The 23216-nt window shown below is 43.2% G+C and overlaps 1 protein-coding gene across 4 annotated transcripts; it reads left to right on the plus strand.

Annotated features, from left to right (window-relative positions):
- Positions 1-91: 91 nt before the first annotated feature.
- DNAJC11 (DnaJ heat shock protein family (Hsp40) member C11) lies at positions 92-21303 on the plus strand. 4 transcript variants are annotated; one of them, XM_030017270.2, is made up of 16 exons: positions 92-221; positions 3782-3911; positions 6116-6189; positions 7360-7461; positions 12671-12799; positions 13508-13630; positions 14935-15008; positions 16017-16206; positions 16597-16682; positions 17134-17250; positions 18256-18411; positions 18716-18785; positions 18909-18966; positions 19635-19777; positions 20232-20361; positions 21042-21303. In XM_030017270.2, the coding sequence occupies exons 1-16, from the start codon at positions 150-152 to the stop codon at positions 21065-21067; spliced, it is 1680 nt and encodes a 559-aa protein (XP_029873130.1). In that variant the 5' UTR covers positions 92-149; the 3' UTR covers positions 21068-21303. The 4 variants fall into 4 exon arrangements, with proteins under 4 accessions (XP_029873130.1, XP_029873131.1, XP_040980251.1 ...); XM_030017273.2 differs by lacking the exon at positions 6116-6189 and having other exon boundaries at positions 124-221; XM_030017271.2 differs by lacking the exons at positions 19635-19777; positions 20232-20361; positions 21042-21303 and adding an exon at positions 19304-19628.
- The last annotated feature ends 1913 nt before the right edge of the window (positions 21304-23216 follow it).

Raw genomic sequence — 23216 nt, forward strand, 5'->3', positions numbered from 1 at the left:
TTTGGGGTTTTTTTTTAACTCGGGCGCATGCGCAGGCGTTCGGCCCGCCGGTCCGCTGGGGGGCGCGCCGGCGGGCGGCGCGGCGCCTCGCGCCCGCTCTCGCGTCCGCCGCCGCCACGCCTTGCCGCGCGGGGTGAGAGGTCGGAAAGATGGCGGCGGCCTTGGGGGAGGAGGTGCCGGACAACGAGGACTACTACTCGCTGCTCAACGTGCGGCGGGAGGTGGGCCTGGCAGCGGCGGAGGGCTGCGGGCGGCGGGGCCGGGCGGTGGGGCAGGGCGGAGCGGCGGGGCCCGGCGGGCCGTGTGACCCCGGTGCCCGCCTGGGCGGGCCGGGCCGGGCCGCGACGGGGCCCGGCGGGCGGGAGCGGGGCTGAGGCAGCCGCTGCTCCGGGAGCAGGAGTTCAGAAATCCGAAGTGGGATGGCGGGGCGGGAGAGCGGCGGGTGAGGCGGAGGTGGGTTGCGGTGAATGCTTCCGATTTGACTCTTCCCGGGGCAGAGGGTAGCTCGGCCCTGAGCCTCATCCCCGCGGGTCCGTGGGTGTCGTGTGTTTGTCTCTTTGGCTGCCTGTTCGTTCTGCTTTTAACCAGGGCTGTGTGGACTTCCCAAACGTTTCCAAATTGGAAACTCACACGTTTGTTGCTGGGCACCTCGCTTAGCAAAGAAGGAGGATCAATAGTCCCCGGTTTCATTTTTAAGAATAGATGGGTATTAGTTGGTGCAGTTTTGTTACACTAGAACAGTTTGGAACTTAATGGGAGGTAGCTGCCTTTTTTGTAGTCATTATTAGGCAAATCGCCAAAGATCAGAGTGTATAAGCTGTGCTATAGCTTGTTTCGTCGAGTGTAACAGCAATATATCTATACATACTCTCTATGTGTGCATACATATATCTAAACAGACTTAAACCATTCAAACACATCGGCCTAGATGTTAACGATTTGGGCTGAAGAAGGCTTTCGCTGAACTACTACTACTGCGTATAATAGGAGTTCAGGACTTGGAAGCAATTCAATCTGATAACTTGGAAAAAATTATCTTTGGAGTTAATGTTGGTACTTGTGGCCTCAGTGGCAGCCTCCTGTGTCTTATTTGTGGAAATCTTCCGCATTTCTGAAGGAAAAATGTGTAACAGTAACTCTGTTTGCAGAATTCCTGAATGCCATGCAACAAAGTGTGCTCTTTTTAGAAAAATTTCTGTGCAACTCAAGCGTGAGTCTTGTTAAAAGCCGGTGGGCCGTACCTGTAGATCACTCGACAGCTTTTGTAATTCACCCTCCTAAACGTCAGCCGTGTGCAGATGTAGAGGTTAACGGAAAGAGGTAGGAACCGCACAGGGGTTGCGACTGCTTGGGAGATAAACAGCGAAGGCTTAATAGTTAACTTAGCTAGGCTTTCAGCTCTGTGCTGGAGACCAGCAAATTCAGGTTTGGTACAGCAGGGAGCTGGAAACCAAGTTAAAATGGTCTTCGAGGGAGTAATTCCAACTGAGAGTAGTAGTTGCTTTCTTAATTACCCCTTGCTAATTAAATTCAGTAGTACTATCCTGCGTAGCAGTGGAATGCAGTGACTCGCATTTTTGTGTGCTGAGCCAACTTCGTGTGATATGGTAGCTGAGCTTAAAATAATAGTTAACCACTGAACTTTGCAGCCCTGATGAGGAGAATAAGCCTGCCGAGCAGTGATTTTCGTGCATGTATGTATATAAATGTTTAATCTTTTATAGATTTCGATCCAGTAAAAAAGTGGTGACATGTTTGAGACGTTAAATGAAGCCATTTAAACCCCAAGTAGGGAGATGGGACACCTTTTAATTTTGCCTGGAATTTTGGTAATAAAGATGTAACTTACATATGATTATTACTGACTTATGTATTTCATTGCAATTTGAAATGATGTCAGTATTTCTTTAGCGGTTTCTAAGAGGCTATTGCTCATGAAATATTGAGCTAATGACCGGAGCTATTCAATGATGATGAAAGGCCCAATCTAACATTTTATTGAACATGGCATTTATGAAAAATGAAACTGCTCATTTCTATTATATAATCAATAGCACATTAAACCATTTATCATTAATTTGATTAAAGAATGCCATTTTAGACCTATATGTTCCCTTGCCTTCTCAGTCGAGTTTAATTTCGATGTCCGAGAAAGCACAAGGTGGTAAAAAGAAAAAAAGCTAATCTGTAGCTACGTTTACTGTCTTGGGGCCAGCAAATTTGGCAGGTCCCCTTTTGCTATATCATTTAGAAACATGAAATAGTACACACGTGCAGAGAAAACATTTATTCTAAGCTGTCCTCAAAATTGAATGGATTTCTAGCTTTGGTACACAAATGAATGTGTTTCTTTGATGAAAACCCAGACTCTCCTTACCACAAGTTGGAAAAAAGATGTTACTCTAAGAAACAAACTGTTAGGGCCTTTGTTTCCACAGTGAAAGCTTGGAAACTGTGAAAGCTTCAGTCACTGAAGAGTGTTAAGAGTAAATGGAATTTGTGTCTTTAAATTCTGTTATTGAAAGTCATTTTCTGGATGCCCCCTTCTTGCTTGCCTGCGTGCTATTCCTGTCCATCGTAACCCCTGGCTGTAATAAAAGGGATGACATTTGCTTGAAGGAGGCCAGCAAGTACCTGTCATGTTGTTTCGGTTATTTTACTCTGCATATTTCTCCTGGTGCAGAGAAGTGGCTTCCTGTGCCCTGGCAATTGAGTCTTGCCTGGACGGTTTTGTAACTGGCTGGTTGGTAGCTCTGTGCAGCTGCATGCACTACCTGTGCCTTTTGGGGAAGTTCTGGCTGGTTTTGGCAACTGCGCTTCTAAGCAGGTGTTAACCAGCCGCCAAGGAATAGACAGCTGCTGCAATATAATGACTGTTGCAGGAGCAAGATGAGACAGGGGAAGTTACCAGGACTCTCTAGAGTCAAAAAATAATATTGCTGTGAGGTTGTCTCCTGAGAGATGGTAATGGAAGGAGTGGGGTTTTTATTCCATCGATTCTGAGAGCGCCATCTGAAATCCCTTTCCACCACGTGTCTTTGGAACAAGGCCAGGTGCTGTCTGAAATTCCAGAGTGGTTGTGGTAAAGAACAGAGCTTTTTGTTTTTTCTTGATGCATTTAGTGACACGCTGTTCTTCTGGTTATCCATCTGCTGCAGGTGAGTGTGTTCCTGCGGGCAGATGATGTGCCTTTCGTACAGCACGACAGAGAGCCCTTGCTGTATACGAAGGGAGGTGCTAGAGAGCATGGCAGTGAAGGGGTGGATGTAAAACTGTAGGTTTACATTTCTTAGCTTTACTGCTGTGGAAAGTCAGTGCTTTTAGATAGTTATAGTATCTACTTGAGGGTTTAAGATGGAAATATGAGTAGAATTTGATGTACATCTCTGGATTTAAGTGTTTTTATCCTGAGGTGACTATTTCTTTTGCTTTTCTGCATTTAATTGAGGAGACGTTAGTTGCGTAATAACAATAATGTATGAACACAGATTGCTTGGGTGTTTTGTTGGGGTTTTTTTAACCTATCTTTTTATACCTAGGTATACACTGATGAGCTGTTGCTGTCACTTGTTGCACTATAAATAGTGTGGGAAATACTGGTGTGCATAATTGAACATTTTATTAACTTACGTAATGAAACAAAAGTCCATTATTGATTTTGTGTAAGTAAAAGTAGTGTAATACAATAGCTGATGGACTTCTCTTTTAGGGCTGATCTTGAGAATGGTCTTTTTTAAATAGCATTGGTTGTACTTTAATTCATTTTTACTGCTGTTCATAGGCCTCTCAGGAAGAGCTAAAAGCTGCCTACCGCCGACTGTGTATGCTCTACCATCCAGACAAGCACAGAGACCCAGAGCTCAAAACGCAAGCTGAGCGGCTGTTTAACCTTGTTCACCAAGCTTATGAAGGTCAGTGGAAGTCTGAAGTTTGCAGAAAGTGTTTTCAGGGGTTGTCTAGAAGGAGGGCTGTGTCTTCGTGCTTTTTGAAAAGTATATATATTATTACAAAGTCATAATTAAATTTGCCGATGCTTAGCGATGCTTTGTTTCCTGATTCTGTCCTGTAAATCAGAGGAGCAATGCAGTATAAATTCTTCAATGAACGAAATGTGGAGTCTCTGTCTTATTTCCTGCATGTCGTAAATAATCTTTTCACCACTTCCCTTACTTCTGAAAAGACTCTCCCATAAGAGACTGAGGACTGAAAAGCTTCAAACAGAAAGACAATTTCATATTTTACTTTTGAACTGATACATCCTGAGTTTCTGTTCTCTATCACCTGGTTGCAGTCTCCATTGTTTTTCAGCAAGTTCTTCCATATGCTAAGGCTGAGACAAGGACAGTAGATTTCATCCAGGGATGCCAAAGCCCTTTAAAAATATTCTGAATTAAGCTGACATTTACTTAAATCCTGGTGTCACCATAGGTAATGTGTAGTGTAACTGAGGCACAAGGAAGTGATTTGTTAGAATTAGCTTGCAGCATTTTGCAAGTGTGGTAAGAGGCACCTGGAATGCAGGTGGATTAGAGGCTGGTAGGACTCCGCTGCATTAAAAAAACTGGTGCACCAAATGAGATGCTCTGTCCTGTAGCCTGAAGAGAAACTAAAGCAAAATGGTGAATAAATATTCCTCTATTAAACCTCAAAGATGAGCTAAATTTTTTTTTTTTTTTTTTTTACTCTCATGTTTTCTGAATGATAAGCATTTGTTTCTTCCCATTGGACTTGAACATGGGTGGAGTCTTTTACATTGTCCCTAGCTAGGTGTTAGGACGTACGGAAGCTTTTGCTGGGGAGAACAGTGAAGGTCTTACATTGATGACATAGGGAATAAAAACTCAGGATGCTTCAATAATTTCATTTTAATGCAGTGAGTAGGTCTTACATTAGAGTCAGCTTTCCCTTTGAATTCTGTGTCTTTGCTTGGCTCTGTGTTGTAATGTATATGTAAACGGTTGTTCATTTAGTACTAAATGTGAGCATAATACTTTACAAGCGAAAGTTTTGACATCTTGAAAATAAGCCACCCCGCCTCCTGCCTATTTTCTCCCCCTTCTCTTCCATCTTTTAATATCACAAAAGAAAAGAGTTATTTTTTCAGAATTTATAAAAAGTAGTATCTCCCTGTGACATTTAGCAAGTTCAATAACCTTCAAGTAGTTCAGATCAAACCTCAATTACTAGTATAAGCCTCTTTTTGCCTTAATATACACACCCAGCTCCCTGAAGACTCATCAGTTCCTCCTCAGTCAAAAGATGTGCATGATGATGATGAAGCTGGTCTTGGAACCCTGTGGGAAAAATACGGATGATTTTTTTGATTTTTTAAATTTTTTTTAAGGAAGGGTGTGGTATGAGAGATTATGCATTTAAATATGCCTTACATTTTGGAGAGTCGTCTTAATTCTGTGTGCAGTCTTTTTCCAAAGTAACTGTTCTGCAGTCTCCTGGTTTATTTTATTTTCTCCATTGCATTGTGTGACTTTTTGGAAGATTCAGATTCTGCATGCATTTTTGCAATTACCCTGTAGCTGATGTTTGGCAAGGCAGGAACTGCCTCGTGGAAATTGCTTTGTTGGTGCTTGGCATGTCCCATATGTTTGGACTGGGTGGGAAAGGATCAGTGGACAGGGATGGTAAGGAAGATTGAACACAGGGAGCGAAGCACCAAAGAGCTTTGAAAGCTAGACAGAGGTAGGTGTCATTCCTCCTCAGACAGTTTCCAGGGACTGCTATCGCTGAATGGCTAATAATCCCAATAATCCCATTAACTGTTAGAGGGCTTATGTCACCCTTCAGTCAAAGAAAGCAATATTAAAAAACCCTGCTGCATATTCAGTTAGTCTGCATGTCTCTTTTGTGTTCTTTTCACTTTTTGATTTTAGAAGTAAGGAAAAAGAAAAAGGAATTTGCTGGGGGGAAAAGTGAGTGTGTCCTGTTAATGTAGCATGTGAAAAGGTTAAAGGGAGTTAATGTAAAAATTGGATGCAACTGTAGAACAACGTGTTTCCAGGATCTGTGCTTGAATTCCAAATAACACTAGTGTGTTGGTCTGAAATTCGAGGAGAAGACCAAAAACTGAGTTCTCTCCTCTTTTGATTTTAACTTGCAGTGCTTAGTGATCCACAGACCAGAGCCATCTATGACATATATGGGAGGAGAGGACTGGAAATGGAAGGATGGGAGGTGAGAGAAATTTAGCACCTTACAGCCAGTGGAATTGACTAAACCCACCTTTATCTGACATTCTTGTTATATCCAGCTGCACTGACACCTTGATGGTAATAAATGCCTGTTTGTTTGAAGGCATCCCTGTTTAGTTATTTCTGCCTCTCTCCATCTCTGCTGAAACACCATGATGGATTTTCAAAGAATACTTAGGTTTTTCACTTGACAAGAGAACAATAAACCTGACATTCAGAGTTCCCTAATAGGATATTACCGTGACAGGCAACATCTTTGTCTGAGACAAATGCGTCGTTATTGTCCATCTAGTCTCATCTTTTTCATCTGAAACTTTTTTCCCAGCATCAGCTAGCCTCTGAGTTTGAAATTACTTTTTCTTTCTGGGCTCTTTGGGGTTGTTTGGTTTTGTTTGGTTGGTTTTTATGGACTTTGAAAGAGAACTTGTCCATTTGTAGCTTTCTGTTGTTAAGTCCCCTTGCTAGCCTCTGCCAGTCTTAGTTGATTGCACTACACTGCTTGCTGCAGAATATATTGTATTGGGTCAGGCCAGTACAGAGGTCAAGTTTGGAGTTAGTAGCAAGACCTGTGGAGTAGTGGCAGTGTGTAACAGACGTTTTTGAGCTGCTTGTGGCAGACTTGATCTTATTTTGAAAAGCTGAATCCAATACTCTTTCTATCCATACCTAGAGCCATACCTGTTTAAAACCTTCATTCCCTGAGCCAAGGCAAACAGACATGAATCAGTGTAGCCTAAAATCACAAAACTCTCGCTTAATCAGTTTACCTCAGGCCAGAAGCTTTCAGTTGTTTTCATTTTTTTTCTCTAGCCCTAGTACAGAAGTTAATGGATAGCTGTTGGTAACGGTTGTGCTGCAGTATCTTGTACTTGTGGTTTGAAAGCTATTTGCCCTGGTTTTGTCAAGGAAATAGAAATAACAAGACCATTTTCCCTTCTGTCAAAGCATGGGGTTTTCTCTCATGCCTGCCATTTGATCTGGCCCAAGTGTTTGCTTCCAAACTCTGAGTTCAGAGTTTGCAGGGTGGCTTACAGCAGCAGCAGGGACAGCATGTTAGAGCGTACCAGGTCAGTGGACCTCTGTCCCATCAGCAATGCAATACCCTGAATACCTCTTTCTGGTAATCTTCTGTTTTTAATTTCTTTTTGAGCAGGTTGTGGAAAGGAAGAGAACTCCAGCTGAAATCAGGGAAGAATTTGAGCGTTTGCAGAGAGAGAGGGAAGAAAGAAGACTGCAGCAGCGAACTAATCCAAAGGTAAGCAAAGACTTCATCCTAGGGTCAAGGGTGAATCTGTAAATTATTATGAATATGCAGGGTGTGATTAGCCTAGATGAGGGGCTATAGTAAATAGCCCCTTAAGTATCTACACTTAGTGAGTTACTTTTCCTGTTTTGAATATTCAGTTTCTCTGGGCAATGTAGGGAAAACAGCTAATTTTTTGAACAGTAATCCTCTATTGAAAGTTCCTTTTCTTTATTTCGTTGAAACATGTAGGAGCAAAATACCTCTTTCAGCAATTTCAAGAAAACAGACCTAACACTGAAATGTTTATGATTTCTTTCCAAGTATTCCAAATACAGTGAAACTCCCTGCAGTTACCTGATGAGTTTCCCTTTGACACTGCTGTAGTGTCACAACAATGCAGGGAGATATTCAAACGCAGCTTTGAAACCAATGAAAAATGCAAGGCAGCTACCAGACCAGCTGGGTAGCAGAACTCTTCTGGCTGCAGCACAGTGAGCAAAACCAACCTGAACAGGATTGGGGTCTTGCCAGTTTCACAGTTAGTGCCTGTTCTAGGAAAGCTTGATTGCACTCTCAGGATGAGAATCATTGAGTATTCCATTCGCATCTCTCAGTCTGTTTGAGCAGCCATAAACGGACACTAAATGACCCACCTCGCAGCTGAATCTTGGCTGTTCAGAGATGATCAAGAATACCGTGTTGAGAATGATGTTCTCATGGTAGCATTGGGATGGCAGGGAGAGGTGGAAATGACGATCAGCCACTGCTTCCTCTGTCACCTGCTGCGACTGGAATACTCGGATAGTTTAGAATGCTAATGGCTTTGCTGGCTCTTGGCTTGATAAGTACGCTAGGCAAACCCTGGTTTTGTCAGGATTGTCACGGACTGAGGTTTCAAAGCTTGTTGAATCACAAACATCTTGGTTCTCATGCAGTGAATGACATTATCCAAGGGCTGCATCTACACTGGCCAAATGTATTCATACTTTAGTTTACCTGTATCTATATTTTTCTTGGGGTTTTTTGCTTAAACTATCAGAAACCATTTTGTACCTATTTTTTGAAAAGTGTTAGAAATCCGTTTGTTCTATGCAGTATGGAAGTGGTCTGTGGTGGGGGAGCCTTAATTTTACTCTGTCTACCTGAAGGTAACCGTGCAGATATTTATGTAGACAAATTTTGTTCATCTTGAAAAAATAAACTGTAATGAGACATCAATTTTTGTTTTATTTATAAATGCTTCTATCCTTGGTGGAAAACTGGGTATCCCCAGAGCTCTCACTGCAGGTTTGCATTCAATGCAGATTCTGCATCCTGAAGCATGGGTGGCTGTACTCTTCTGATGGCTTTGAAAGAGGAGGTCTCCTGTGTTGTTGTGTTCACTCATGGACCTCTAAAGTGTTGCAGCATAACTTGCGTAACCTGAGAAACAAACTACCAGTTGATTAACTACTATTACTGTTGTTTTTGAAGGTTGATGGTATTTTCATGGCCAGCAGTTTAAGATCACAATGTTTTCTGATTGGACAGAAGTGTGAATACAGTAATGCTTAGGACTGTATCAGAAAAATGTCCATCCGAGAAGACCTGTAATGTTTTGAGATATTCACCTTGGCACAGACTTTGGATCTGTGCTGGTCTTAGCAAAGCAAAGGACTAATACAGATCACCAGGCTGTTGTGGATAGTGCACAGATACTGAGACCTTGTTTGTACTGGAAGGGTAAATAAGCATAAGGTGTTACATGAATAACTGCTGACAACATTATTGCAGGCAGGAAGGGATTCCTGGATGCCACTAAAGGGGCAAGTCGAACTGTTTCTGCTGGAGATGAGGGTGATTGGGGTCAGAAGGGTATTCTCAGAGAGGGTGATGTTTATCTCCACCTCGTGATTCTCTGTGACTTCAGGAATTTGACATTTTGTCTGGGCGCCTCGCCGTGGCTGTAAGCCATAAAAAGTGGAGCTGCATTGTAAGCCTCAGCCTCTGTGTCCTGTGATAAAATTAGCCATCTGGGTGTTTACAGCAATTGCTGATTGGCAGCCTATAGAAATGTCTCTCCAGGCAGTGTTCCTGTGGAATTAGGTAGCGCAGCTGTGATCATTTCATACACGAACGCAAGTTATTTTAAAATTTCCAACATTTTGTCAGTTCTATAAAACGGTTCCAGCAAAATAAAGCATTTTCACCAGAAATGTTGAGCAATAACCAGATGTAGGCAATTTGGCAGGTTTCGAATTGAGTCTATTATTTGCTTTTAGAGCTTTGTTCCTGCTTTCAAAGATGTGCAGAAGGGTTGAAAAGTTCATTACTTGATTTGAGAAGAACCGCTTCCTGTTAGGAGAAATTAAATCCCATTATTTTCCTGCTGCGGAAGGTCAGCATCTAAGAGATGCAGGTCCCTCAAGGCTTAGTCTGGCACAGCTTCCATATGTCACCTTCCAGAAGGTAAATCCCTAAGAAAAGAGACAAGGAGGGAGTATATTCTTCTCTGGCACACCTCTTAATTCCAGCAGTAAAGTCTGTTTCGTATTCGCAGGATGGCAAATAAAGGTGATTTTAAAAGAGGATACCAGGTATCAACTCTGATGGTTCTGTAGCGCTGTTCCCCAGCTTCCCGTCCTGCTGAGCTGGTGTGCTTTGCAGCATGTCGCGTGCGTGCACCGCTGACTTCTGAGCAGAGCTTTACAGCTTTTTCCCTGCTGCTCTTTCTTTGGGGAGGGCTTTTTCATTTCCAATGGTCTGAGCAGGTGGCTGATGGGGAGTTGCGAGCAGCAGCGGTCCCCTCTCTATTATCCGGTGGCATAGGGGGTGCTGTCGTTCTCTGGGAATATTTTTAACTTTACCATCTGCTGCTTTTCCTGTGCTTGTGCCGGAGCCAGTTTCCTGGCCAGGATCTATAGACCTCTGAGGGTGACTTCACCTGCTCGGCGGGAGGTGAAATGTCTGCACGGAGTCCACCGCTCACTTCAGCTAAGGCAGCTGAATAGAAGATCTGCTGAGGAGGCAGAGAGGGAGTGGAGATGCTCCTTTCCTCTGAATGGGTCTTGTGGATTTTCCTGGATAGGTTCAGGTGTTTACCTTTTTTCTTTGGGAAGGATATTTGCTCTAAAATTCATAGGTGTGAAAAAGGAAATCATAAGATTTTGAGTATGACTGAAAGAAAGGAGGTGCAATGAATTTCAGGAATGTGTGTAGACCTTGATCCATCTTTACAAAGGGTACAAGCATTGCGGTATGAGTAAACATAGTGTAGTAAGATGTTTTTCAGTGTTTGGGTTTTTTTAGTGCAAATTCTTGAGAAACATTTACTGCTGCTTGTATTCCAGTCTGAGTTGAAAACACACAATTTTCTGTCTTTTTGCCATTCAAATTCAGCATGCTTACTACTCAGCATGCTATCCCTTGTTTAAAAATGTTTAACTTGGAATTTAAGGTTGCAGTCTGGCAAAGGTTCTGCGCTGAATGTGGCGCTCCACATGGAAAGCCTTTCTTTCCATCCTGCCTCTGTTAGGAAAGATCTTGGGTTTTACGCTTCCTTGAGTTGAAGAGTGTCAGGGAAAAATGAAAATAGTTCTCTCTTTTGTTAAAATAAACGCTCACCTGTATCGAGACACGTTCGGGTGGCCACTCTGGAGTGCATTTGCTGGAATTTCATTGAGTGGAGTTGGCACTTTCTGTTTCTCTTGGGCTGTTGTACTCTGTGTCTTTCCAGAGGGCTGGAGAGCAGCGCAGGGCTGCGCTGCTTCCTAGGCGGTTGGCAGTTTTGCCTTGCTTCACTCTTAATTTGGCCTCGTTTCAAGGCACAGCACAGCGTAGGAGTGGGCTGAAACTGAAGACACTGTAGTGTCTGGAGAGCAGATCCCTTGAAGGTGACTTTGCAGATGGTTCCTGAAAAGTAGTCTTCTGCATAAAGGGCAGGAGCTCGTCCTTGGTGCTGCCACAAACAGAACAATGAGCGTAATTGCTTTGAAATTCGCCAGCCTGCCAAGAGTAATCTGTAAACAGTTGGGGCACAGCCCCTGTTCCAGAGTTCTCCTGGAAATAATCGCACCTTCCTGTGTTAAAATATTTATCCAATTTTTGCCGTACAAGAAATCAGAAAATAAACATGGAGAAGAGGTCGGGAATCTCCACAGCAAATAAATAGTTGGGAGCCAAACCAGAAAGAAGTTTTGAGTCCTGTCAGACTCTGCAAGTCTTCTTGTATTTATGGTTCAGTATATGATTAGAGTGGAGTGAGCAAGGAAAAACGCTCACTCAGATTGAAATAAGAATTTATTCCATCCACACTTGGACTCTGTGTGAGTGGGTTTTGTACCTACCTAGCTATTGAGTTTCTTTATACAAATTGCTCGGGGTTTGTTCTGTGCTTCTGCACAGAGGGTTGTTTTTTTTATTGCAACTGGTACATTTTATATGAGCTGGAATGCTGTTTAATAGGTCTGTAGGGAAGGTTTCCAAAGCCTCTTGAAGTTATGTGACCTAGACAAGGATCTAATCGTGCCCTTTTCAAATAAACCCACTCTTGCAGTTAGTCTGAGTGAGCACAGCAGCAGGTAGTCAGACTATTTAGCTGTGGCCTAGTTTTTTGTAGGAATAAGCTTTCTATCGTCTGAGAAAGGAAATATTTACCACTTCCTAAAAGTCTCCCTTTGTCAAGCTTTTCTTCTGATTACAAGATATAAAGTAGGAAAAAGAAAACTAAATTTTTGACTAACGAGGTCAATTGCAGGTGAATGATGCAGCTCAAAACTAAGTTGTTTCAGATAACTCAAAGAAGAAAGCATTTAGAGGATTTCTGGCCAAGTTCCATGGAAGAAAATCAATTTCTAAAATATATTATTTCAACTTTAAAATACTGACAGAGCAGAGTCAGTTGTGGGGGAAGAAACCTGCTGTGTAAAAGTGTTCTACCTACTTCTGTAATGTGTCACAATAGAACTACCTACTAGTATTACAAGTTGCAATCCTGCTGACAAACTGTCTTTTATCCAGTTTATTTATGATTTATATTGCTGTTTTAGAATATTGTGATCATTAATTTTTGTTTGTCTTGAATGTGTAAGAAATGCATTTTAGAGTGGAAAAGGTAATAGCAGAACAAGAAAAAAATGCAAAAAAAATTTAGTCATGTACAAGGACTCTTTAGCCATTTGGCCTCTATATGTTGGATGTTTGTTAATGCTAAGTACTTGTTTCACTTGTCATTCCTTAGGGAACAATTAGTGTTGGAATAGATGCCACTGACCTCTTTGATCGTTACGACGAAGAATACGAAGATGTGCCTGGGAGCAGCTTTCCCCAGATTGAGATAAACAAAATGCACATATCCCAGTCCATTGAGGTAAGGAGGGCAGACACTGCTGCTGGTGTGGAGCAGGGCCTGAGCTAATGAGGCACTACCGTGCAAAGCAACGGAAAATGAAACACTGCTCAGGGGGTTCTCATCTTGATTTATGGAAGGATGTGATTACCAGCGTGGGTGGGAAGAGGAAGGTCGGTTCCAGCAGGACTGCTTGTTGACTGTACAGCGTGCGTTTGCGTGACTTGTTTGTAGGCTACGGTGGTCCTGCCTGCTAGCACAGAGGCTCAGTCATGATTGAAAACAGGTATCTACTTCTCACTGATCATGGAGTGTTTAGTGTATGAAAATGAATGGTGCCCAGTTTTGAGGATGTGGGGTAAGGAAAAGAAAGGGGAGTGTTTCCTCTGTTCCAGAGAGGTGACGAAATTTAGTCTGCTAGTGACATTAGAAGGGTTTGCAGCTCAGGGTCAGGACTTTAAGGTGGTACATTAAAGGTGTCACAAATGTCTGGTACTGTAAGAATTATCTCACTTTTTGCCATACTTGATCTTTGACTACAAAATTTAGAGCAAGTCCGGCCATGTCTGGTTTAAAGACCTGGGCTCAGTGGATGACAAGGAGTCATTGGAGAGTTACTTTTTTCTCTGCGCTTACACTCACTGCAGTCGTGATTATGTCCTTGCAGAATAAGCACTAAATGTGTGAATTGGGATCAGACTAATTGGTAACAATATATTCATTTTTCAGGCACCACTGACTGCCACGGACACAGCAATACTGTCTGGTAACCTTTCCACCCAGAATGGGAATGGAGGTGGATCGATTAATGTTGCTCTGAGACGAGTGACATCTGCCAAGGGATGGGGAGAGGTAAGAGTACTAAGTGTTATGCATTTTTATATCCAGTCTATTTCAGGCTGCTTGGATTAGTTACCTAGTGTTTATTTTCTTTAGGGAACTTTAGCTCTGTTTTATCTCTCATTTTCTATGTTCTGTAGAATATAGAAAAAGGAATTTGAGAAAAAGGGAAGGCCAAACTTTGTTTTTTCTTAATTTTTTCCCCTTTCCATTTGGCCATGCATTTTTGGACTTCACTTGTGCTGACAGAATTGTTACTTGTTGTCTCCAGCCTTCCTAATTTCACTGTCTGAAGGTTCTGAGGTGCCTTCCGGTGCTGTGAGGATGCACCTTAGGGCAGCATGATAGTTTGCCTTTGCTTCAAAAACTGCTTTGCTCACAAGGGAAGAAGTTACAGGGGAAAACAGTTTGACTCCCAGGAAGATATGATCTAAGGAGCTGGAAGGTCCCACGCTACCACCTGCAAGCTGTGCCTCGCTAGACCGGTGGCTTTGTTTGAGATGCTCATGGCATCGCTGCTACGGCTGGCAGGCGGCTTGCTTTCTGCGCCTTCCTTTTTGCACACTGGCTTCTGCTAACCTGTTTCCTCAGCTTGTGAGAAATGGGATTTTTCCCTCTCGTTTGAGAATTCCTAGACTGGAGGCATTTGATTTGCATTAGGATTTCATAATATTGGTAATACAGGAGCTTGTGGATATTGTCATGAGTCAGTTGACTAAAAAAGTCTTAAAAAAACCCGTGCAATAAACTTACTTGGGAGATGCAGATGTAGTAGGAACTGCTTTTGCAGGTTTTGTCATGTCGGGTCTAAGAACTGCTTCCGTTAACGAGACTGAACAGCATCAAATAAACATTGAATAGCAGCCCTGGAAGTCACCCAGACTAGTGGATGAAGCAGCAGGCGTGTTTTGCAGACGCTGAGATGGTGCAGCAGCAGAAGTGCTGACAACGTTACTGTGAGGCTGTCCTGAGAAGGACTCTTACCCTCAGAGGGCAGCAGCCATGCCTTGCTGTTTGCCGTTGTGAGGCTGCAATGGAGGCGTTTTCTCCATTTTCACTGGAGCAACCAGAGCAGGTGCTAGTAGTAGTAGCCTGTAGCGCTACGGAACTGGCTTTGTTTTACTCATGAGGACCCTACTCAGTCAGACACCTCTTATTCTGAATGCAAAGCTAGCAGAAAAGAATGGATGCTGAAATACATGGTAAATGTTACTCATGTGTAAAATGTCTGTGATGTAAATGATGCTTGTGAAGTACTTGGTCACTGTTGTAAAAGATCTTTTCTTCTAACAATTTGGCGTTATGCATTTCAACAGTTGGAGTTTGGAGCAGGAGACCTTCAGGGACCTCTCTTCGGTCTGAAGATATTCCGTAATCTTACACCAAGATGGTAAATATTAGAAAAATGGTCTAATGGTTAATATTCCACACTAAGGAACTAAATGGGTTGAATTCTTTTTCATGTTGATTCTGGATTTGTTTTCTGTCCTACAAAATATGGTATTTCTTCTTCAGACTTAAGGTTGTGCTTTAGTATTGATCAAAATGCTTGTACTCTTTTTGTGTGTTGCTGTCCTCCGTTTTGATACCTCCAGTTTAAGGAAGGTCTGTGTTCCACATCCTTAGATTTTGTACTTGATCTTGTCATGAATTCGTGATACCTTAGGCGTGGTCTCACAATCAGAGCCACAGAAGTTTGCTCTGGGAGCAGAACAAAAAAATTGGGGAGCTCTTCTGGGGCTTCCATGTGTGAGCCGGAGTTTCTGACAGGAAAAGAGGAGATGATATGTCATATTTTTAGGGAAATGATGCCAAATTTGCCACTAGTGTGGTGTCTGTTTACAAATGAACAGAGGTCTCAAGTTGCAAAGGAGAGTACAAGGTAAGGGCTGTGATTGTAGACATATGCTAGAGCATCGTAGGTACCAGCGTAGACTTCCTTCTTTTTATATTTTCTAATTTAGTAATGCCATTCCTCAGAGCTTATACAGGGATCTTGTTCCGCGTAGAGTCCTTTATTGCTGGTTTTTGGAGCTGATGCTTGAGGATTATTAAATAGCAGGGCTGCTATCTTCTAGCAGCCAAGTGTGCTGCCTTTACAGAAGAGCAGGACTTTATCCGCCTAGGGCGAGAACGGTAAAGGCTGAAAGGTAGCCTGCTGTGTTGGCTGCAGTGTTGCGGCACAGACCAATAAATTAGGGCATGAGCCCGCTCTTCTGGGCGGTGCTGTGGTCAGTATGGTCTAAATTAGTTTTGAGTTTTTCCTGAAACCCTCGGGCATTGTGCTTTTTGCAGGATATTCTCTGCATATTCAGCAAGGCTCTTGGGCAAGAAGGAATTTGAGGCCATCTGGGAGCCTGTGTTTTATCACTGATGGGGCTTTCCTTATTTCTCCTAGTTTCATCACTACAAACTGTGCCCTGCAGTTTTCGTCGCGTGGGATCCGCCCAGGCCTCACCACGGTCCTAGCCCGCAACCTCGACAAGAACACGATGGGGTACTTACAGTGGCGGTGGGGCATCCAGTCAGCCATGAACACTAGTATTGTCCGGGATACAAAGACCAGCCATTTCACTGTGGCGTTACAGGTGAGAGTCCTGCTGCTGTACGCAGGGGACAGTGATACCACCCTGTGGGAGAAAAGTGTCTCAGCTTTTCTGCTCCAGCAGTATTTTCACTTGGGACTAGAGGATAACGGAGCAGTTGGTACTGTCTTGTATGAATATGTAACATAGGTAACCAGCTGCATTTGGCAGAACGCAACACTTTGCACCCAACGTCGTCATCTCTAATGTGGATCAGCTCAGATTAGGGTCAGGATGCACAACACAGACTGCAGAGGTTGCAGGCTGTGGCGAGTAAGTGGCAAGCATTGCTATGTTTTCTGTGCTACTTAAAGGATAAGAAAGGAAATTTGAGGGAGCATTCAGTGGTGGCAGAGGGTATGTTTTCATACATTTGTGCCTCTTGTATTTCAGCTGGGAATCCCCCATTCTTTCATGATGGTCAGTTATCAGCATAAGTTTCAGGATGAGGATCAAACACGAGTGAAAGGTTCTCTCAAGTAAGTGTGCAAGAGGAAATTCACATTGCTCACGGCCTGAAGAATCTGTCCTGTCCTGCTGTTATAGGCCTCCAGGTTCCACACAAATCAAATGCTTCTGTGGTCTTTGGGAATCTGCTCTTCATTAGTTAAATCTGGTAAATGCTGAAGTGAATGTCTTGAAGGCTTAGCTCTGTGTGCCTCTTCGGATAAGTGAAACTTAAAATATTTGTGTGTGGTATCTCTATATCATCACCAATAAGAAAGCCAGAAGTTCTTGTAGTCTGTTTACTACTTTACAAGCTGAAAAGGCTAATTTCATCTTGTAGATACACAGTGAACCTTCCAGTAGCCAACATTTGCTGCAGAGAGATGTATTTCCATGTTTTACTTGTTGGGGAATTACAGGATTCAGTAAAGAGACATTCAGGAGTCTTCTCTGTCTTAGCAGTTTTTGGTTCTCTCGTTCTAGGGCGGGTTTCTTTGGGACCATAGTGGAGTACGGAGCAGAGAGGAAGATTTCCAGACACAGCATTTTAGGAGCCACCGTCAGTGTTGGTGTTCCCCAAGGAGTGTCCTTGAAAATCAAGTCAGTTCAAGATTACAACTCTAGATTTCAGAGACTGACCATAACCTGCATTATTCTATTTCCAGTATTCAGGTGGGAAGGTCCCAATCTTAGGGCAATACAGGTATATTGATATATCACTATGAAAGGTTGCAGCTGCCCTCACCTCTAATATAAGTGGTGCCCATCGGAAGCAATGTGTGCCTTCTGCTGGTGTTACGCTGAGCCTGAGCCACGTCTTTCAGGACTAGTGTGTGTGTGTGCGTGCATCAAAATATTCTGAAAATACAGCTTAAAGTAAGGTTTGGAGCATTATGGTAAGTGGACGGAAGATTTCCGAAAATATTATCGATAGAACTGTATTTAATTGCATTCCATTTTTAAAACACTGTACACAAGTATATACTTGAATTAGTGAATTATCATTAACTAACCTAGGTGATTATACTATTAATAAGATGCAGTTCACAAAGAGGGGCAGAACTCTCTTAAGGTTTCATATACTGTAGTGCATTTTTAATTGGTGCCAGCAGAGGGCGAGCCAGGATGCAGAAACTGTGAAGAAGCCCTCTGTCCCAAGAAAACTAATGTTTTCTAAAATAAATATTATTATAAGTGTCAGAAAAATATTAATGTACTCCTCCCCTGAAGGCACATGCCGGTGTTGTGAACATAGACCTTTTCTCTAGGCGTTTTCTTTTCTTTTTATGATGATGGTAGTCTCTTTCCCTGGTGAAATTAATGACCAAATAAATTCTCCTAAGATTAAAAAAACACTTTATAATGGTCAGGTACTACCCCAAGAGATGTCTGCTACGTAAAAGCCTGGCTATGGGTCATGTCAGCTGTCTGTCTCACTGTTGTCTTGTTTCAGTTTATCAGATTTTCACCTTTTTGAGCTCATCATTCATCTCTCCTTTCGTTCAGCAGTTCTTCAGCAGCATACCCTGCTGCTAAGTGTACTTAATCAAGCACATTAAACTCTGCATTTCCTCTTACCTGTCACTCTGTTCTTTTTTGTTCCAGGTTAAATAGAGCTAGCCAGACCTACTTCTTCCCTGTCCACCTAACAGATCAGCTGCTTCCCAGTGCTGTATTCTATGCCACCGTGGGACCTCTAGTTATCTACTTCGCCATGCATAGGCTAATCATCAAACCCTACCTCAGGGCACAAAAGGAGAGGTGAGCTCGCAAGACTGTGTTTTAAATTCAGAGCTGGGAAGTCCCACGCAAGTGCTTCTGGGAGCCTGGTGCAAAGGCTGGAATATCCAGCTGAGGCACTGTGGTTCACTACATCATCAATACTACTGAGTTCTGGAAGCCTACAAAAATATCTTGAAAGGTGGGGAAGAACCTTAAAACTGAGCTCATTTGTGTCAGGTTGTGGGCCAGTTGTAATTGGGGTGGGTAAGTAGACATCTGCCACTTTGTGGCTGCATCCCATCCACTGTGTAGACCTGATGTGATGTTGACTTCCTTACGCCAGAGAGCTGGAGAAGCAAAGGGAGAATACAGCCAGCGACATCCTTCAGAAGAAGCAGGAGGCTGAAGCTGCGGTGAGTTTTTCCTGTAACTAATCCTTCTTGGTTAAAGGAAGCTGTTTTCACTCCGGGCTTTTCCCTTTTGGACACAGTGTCTGACAGGGCTTGACTTTTGCTCTGCCCCTTGTGTTGTGACAGGTTCGGTTAATGCAAGAGTCTGTCCGGAGGATAATTGAAGCGGAGGAAGCCAGAATGGGTAAAGATTACAACACCATTTACTTGTTCCATAAATTTGGACAATACAAAGGCTGGGTGGTTCGGGGGGGGAAATGCAAGATATCGTTTCTTCATTTCCACTCCCAATGAAGCACAGTGTAATTGCTGTTGTACACGTAATGGGGAAGTTCCGTTACGCTTTGGCTTACGGTGCCTGAGTGTAGTAGGGATCCACCAAATATTCTCTTGGGACAAGCTGTGAGGTGGGTCAACAGGCTGAAGACAGTAGTCTGGATTCACTTCTCCACAAGAGAGAGGTGTGTGTATAAATATGTGCAAAAGTTATAGTCTGAAGTTTAGGTTTCACTGGTCTCTAGCTTACACAGTTTGCTCCTGGATCATAACGGAAATCTGATTTCCGATGCTTGCTAGCAATTTCCAAGCAAATGTTTCAAAGTGAACTGACATCCACTTGGACTGCCGCATCAGCATGGCGTTGAAGTCATGTCATTCTGTCCTAGTGCTGAAGATTGCTAACAAACACCCAAGTAGAAATGTTCTTCTGTCTTGAGAAGCATGGGTCCAGGCAAGGAGAGTTTAAATGTCATTGAAAGCAAAAGAAGATGCCGGGATGGTCTTTTCATCAGTGTCTGCCTAGCTGTCGGTGGGAAGCCTTTCATCACATCTCTGATTTCATGTGAAATGCAGGTTTGATTGTAGTGAATGCCTGGTATGGGAAGTTTGTTAATGACAACAGCAGGAAGAATGAGAAGGTGAAAGTAATAGATGTGACTGTGCCCCTGCAGTGCTTGGTGAAAGACTCTAAACTCATCCTTACAGAGGCATCTAAGGTACGTAGCTGTTTTGTCAAAGCCCAGACTCAAGGGCTCCAATGTGTGACTTGGAGTTTCAACTGAACCGTATGCTGTCCTGCCAGGGGGTTTCTCCAGTGTGCTTGAAGCTAGTGACTCTAGATCAATTTACAGTGTTACGAATGTCCAGGAACTTCTGTTTCTCTGGGCATTTCCAGTGCCAAAGAAACAGCATCTCCATATTTGCAGCATGGGACAGTGTCTGTTACAGACTTTGGGGCTGTACACCAGAAACTTCCCAACCCCCTGATTTTCTCTTTTCTGCCATTAGAACTTGTGGAGGCGATTCCTTAGCTTGTTGTCTCATCTCATTGGCAACAAAACTCCCTTTTTTTAATGACACCTCACTCTGGCAGTAATAAATGGTTTGGGTCAGTTGAAGAGCTGTGAAAGTCCACTCCATGATGCTCAGTCTGTCCTTCTCTGGTTCAAGGCTGGGCTGCCGGGTTTCTATGACCCCTGTGTGGGTGAGGAGAAGAGTTTGAAAGTGCTTTACCAGTTCCGAGGAGTTCTGCACCAAGTGATGTCAGCTGACAATGAGGCCCTTAGGATACCAAAGCAATGTAAGTAGCAAGAACCACCCTGCTGCTTCCTTCAGGAACCAGTAAAGGATTGCTTCAGCTCTGTGTGGCAAAGTGCACAGAACTGGGGTTCTGGGGTTCAGAACTGGGGTTACTGAAATGGGCTGACCATGATAGGCCTCTGGAGTATGACCTAAAAGAGCTCAGCAGCACCAGTGCAGCTGTTTTTACCAACTAACCTTATATATCTAACGAGTTAGAAGCAGAGGCCTCCTGCAGCTGCCGGTGTCCCTGCCAGGCAATTAACAGCATTGGATTGCCCTTTGAGGACTGAATTGAATGTATGAAGGCAAGTTGGAGGCCTGAGCCAGATTTCTTCCTCATCCCCATTTATCTATCTGCCAAAATATTTTCCCTGCCAGAATAATTTTGTGAAACTGGTATCTGCTAGTGACAAGGTTTACCGGTACCCCTGTAGGGTCTGGGGAGTTGGCTAAAGGGCACAAACCTCGTGTTTACTCTAGACCAGCTCCCCAGCCCAATTTAAGAAGCACATCCAACTTACAAAGCTTCCATAAGTACGTTGGAGGTGTATATGAATCGTGTTTAATTAGCAGCCAGAAATGTTGCGGTCTGTCCCTGGTACGGTGGCAAGTTCAAGCTAGGACATGTCTTGTCCAACAGAAATGGCATGTGTCTCTTTAATTGTTCTTATCCGACAGCTCACAGAATCGATGCAGATGGCTAAAGTGGTGAGAGCGTGCGTGTCCATTACAGTACCTGGGTCAACGGAAACTCCAAAACCTTCCCCTGGATGCTACAAGTTTGAACAGAGACATTTTTATTTTTACTATCCATATAGCAGGTGGTGTCCTACCAGTTATGTTAGGAGACAAAATGAGAGAACCTGCTTCTACAGGTGGCTCCAAGGCAATACTTCTCTGAATTGTGGCTGAGTAACCAATAAAGCAACGTGACTCTGAATGCGCAGTGCTTTCTGCTGAGGTTGTGCGAGCGGGCACTGAGCACCACCCGTCACGCAGCCAAGTCTTTCCTGCTGCAATTTGGCCACAGTCTGTTTGTGTGGTCTCACGTCTTATCTTCTTGCACTGAGCAGGGAAGAAGACCTGTTGTTCTCCCTTCTCCACATACTTCCTGGGGTAGGTAACATACCTTTTTCTACTCCTGAGGGGAAGTTAAGTTCTCTGGCCACCTCCTGGAAGGCCTCTGTGTAAATCCTTTTGTTGGAAAGAGGACAGAGATTGTTTTCCATCTCAAATGTGTATTTGAAATGTACTTGTTAAGAACAAGTATGTTTGGAATGGAGTTCTTCTGCCTTTTGTAGTAACATGGACCTCTTCAGCGTGAATCCATCCAGCTGCTAATTTCAAACACTGCTATTCCAGACAAGGACATGGGGTATAATAGTCTTATTAATTCTTCTGCCACCTAGAACCATGTACTATCAAGGTTTTCCAGAAAAGAGGAAAGCAACTGGGGGAGAAGGACAGCAATTCGTTTCGCTTGACTCCGATGCTGGAACTCTCTCTTCCCATCTAATTTATTTCTAGGAAAAAGAGGAACATAGGTTATACAAGTAAACCAGACCAAAGTGAGGAGAGATGCCAAATGGGCAAAGAGCTGAAAACGTAAAATTCAGCTGGCCTTTCTAAAAAGCATCAGTTATGACATCAATCCATTGGATTAATCTTGCATAGAAGCCACGCCAGTGATTTTCCAGCAAAAAGGGCAGTCGTGTTCTAGTGACACAGCAGATGGAAACAGCAGCCTTATGGTATCTACTACACACTGCATACATCAACACTACTGAGGCTTTTTCATAGAGAAAAGGAATAATCGTGGCTGTTTCTCAGTCACAGTTCTGCTCTTGGCAAGTCCTAGAATAGCCTTCATTGCTTACATGTGAGACAGAGGGGAGAAGAAAAACGTATCTTAGCAGTGCATTGTTTGCTCTTGGCAGTCCTGAGACGTACCTGGCCCCTTTTTCTGTGCAACGGTGGTTCTCTTTGCTCAAGTCATTGTAACAGGAGAATTAGATTTCCAGAAGCAGACATATTTGAGCCAGTCTGAAAGAGATGCCCCCCCCCCGCCCCATACAAGTTCATACAATGAAGGGGTGTTCACTTGTTTTTATTAAAACCAAAACAAAACTCTTCAGTTGTGACCAGCTCCTGGTGCAGGATTTTATTTCACCAGTGTTCTGTTGATCTGAAATTAAATGTAAAATGTGCAATAAATTATATTCAGCCGAAAAGTAGCCCATGTTCCCCTTGCATCTGTAGGACACTCTTGAAAATAAACTCTGGAAAAGCAAGGGTTGCAAGTTTTGTAAATGTAGCTGCACCCTCTGTCACATCCTGCTTATTGACCTCTGTAGATCTGTTGTCTCTGTAACTAGTTGATCTGGGCAGAAATCTCCACCAGAAATTCCTTTGTCGTGTCTTGCCACTGCGTGAAGTGCATGGTCAAGAGTGAGAGCCAGCCTGTAGTGACTGGGATGTGGCAAAATATTCCCAAGGAGGAGTACTGAGAATTAAGTTTTGTGTAAGCAAGCGCAAAATAGTGACAATGCATTTACTGCTAATTACAAAGAACCTTAGCATAGCCCTGTATCTAGTTTGCAGTGACACTGAGGAGTGTTTACACAAAAAAGTTTACACAGTAACACAATTTTCCTCCTTTCTGACAGCTTCCTGAGATACAGTTTCTGCTGTCATGCAAGTGTTTGTCTACATTAAAAGGGAGAGAAATAGCGATGTGATTCTAAAAACTGCTTCAGTACTTCAAGAGGTCCCAGGGTATTTCTCCACTTGAAAAATAATGTTTCTGAGGGGCAGACCGCATTGGTCCTACTCCAGCAGTTAAAACCTCTAAAA

Source organism: Aquila chrysaetos, chromosome 6 (assembly GCF_900496995.4).
Source record: "Aquila chrysaetos chrysaetos chromosome 6, bAquChr1.4, whole genome shotgun sequence".
Classification (NCBI taxonomy): domain Eukaryota; kingdom Metazoa; phylum Chordata; class Aves; order Accipitriformes; family Accipitridae; genus Aquila; species Aquila chrysaetos.

Coding starts and splice junctions, on each gene's coding strand:
- DNAJC11 (XM_030017270.2), top strand. CDS start 150: ATGGCGGCGGCCTTGGGGGAGGAGGTGCCGGACAACGAGGACTACTAC. Junction 15,009..16,016: donor CGTAATCTTACACCAAGATG/GTAAATATTAGA, acceptor TATTTCTCCTAG/TTTCATCACTACAAACTGTG. Junction 18,967..19,634: donor AGCGGAGGAAGCCAGAATGG/GTAAAGATTACA, acceptor TGTGAAATGCAG/GTTTGATTGTAGTGAATGCC.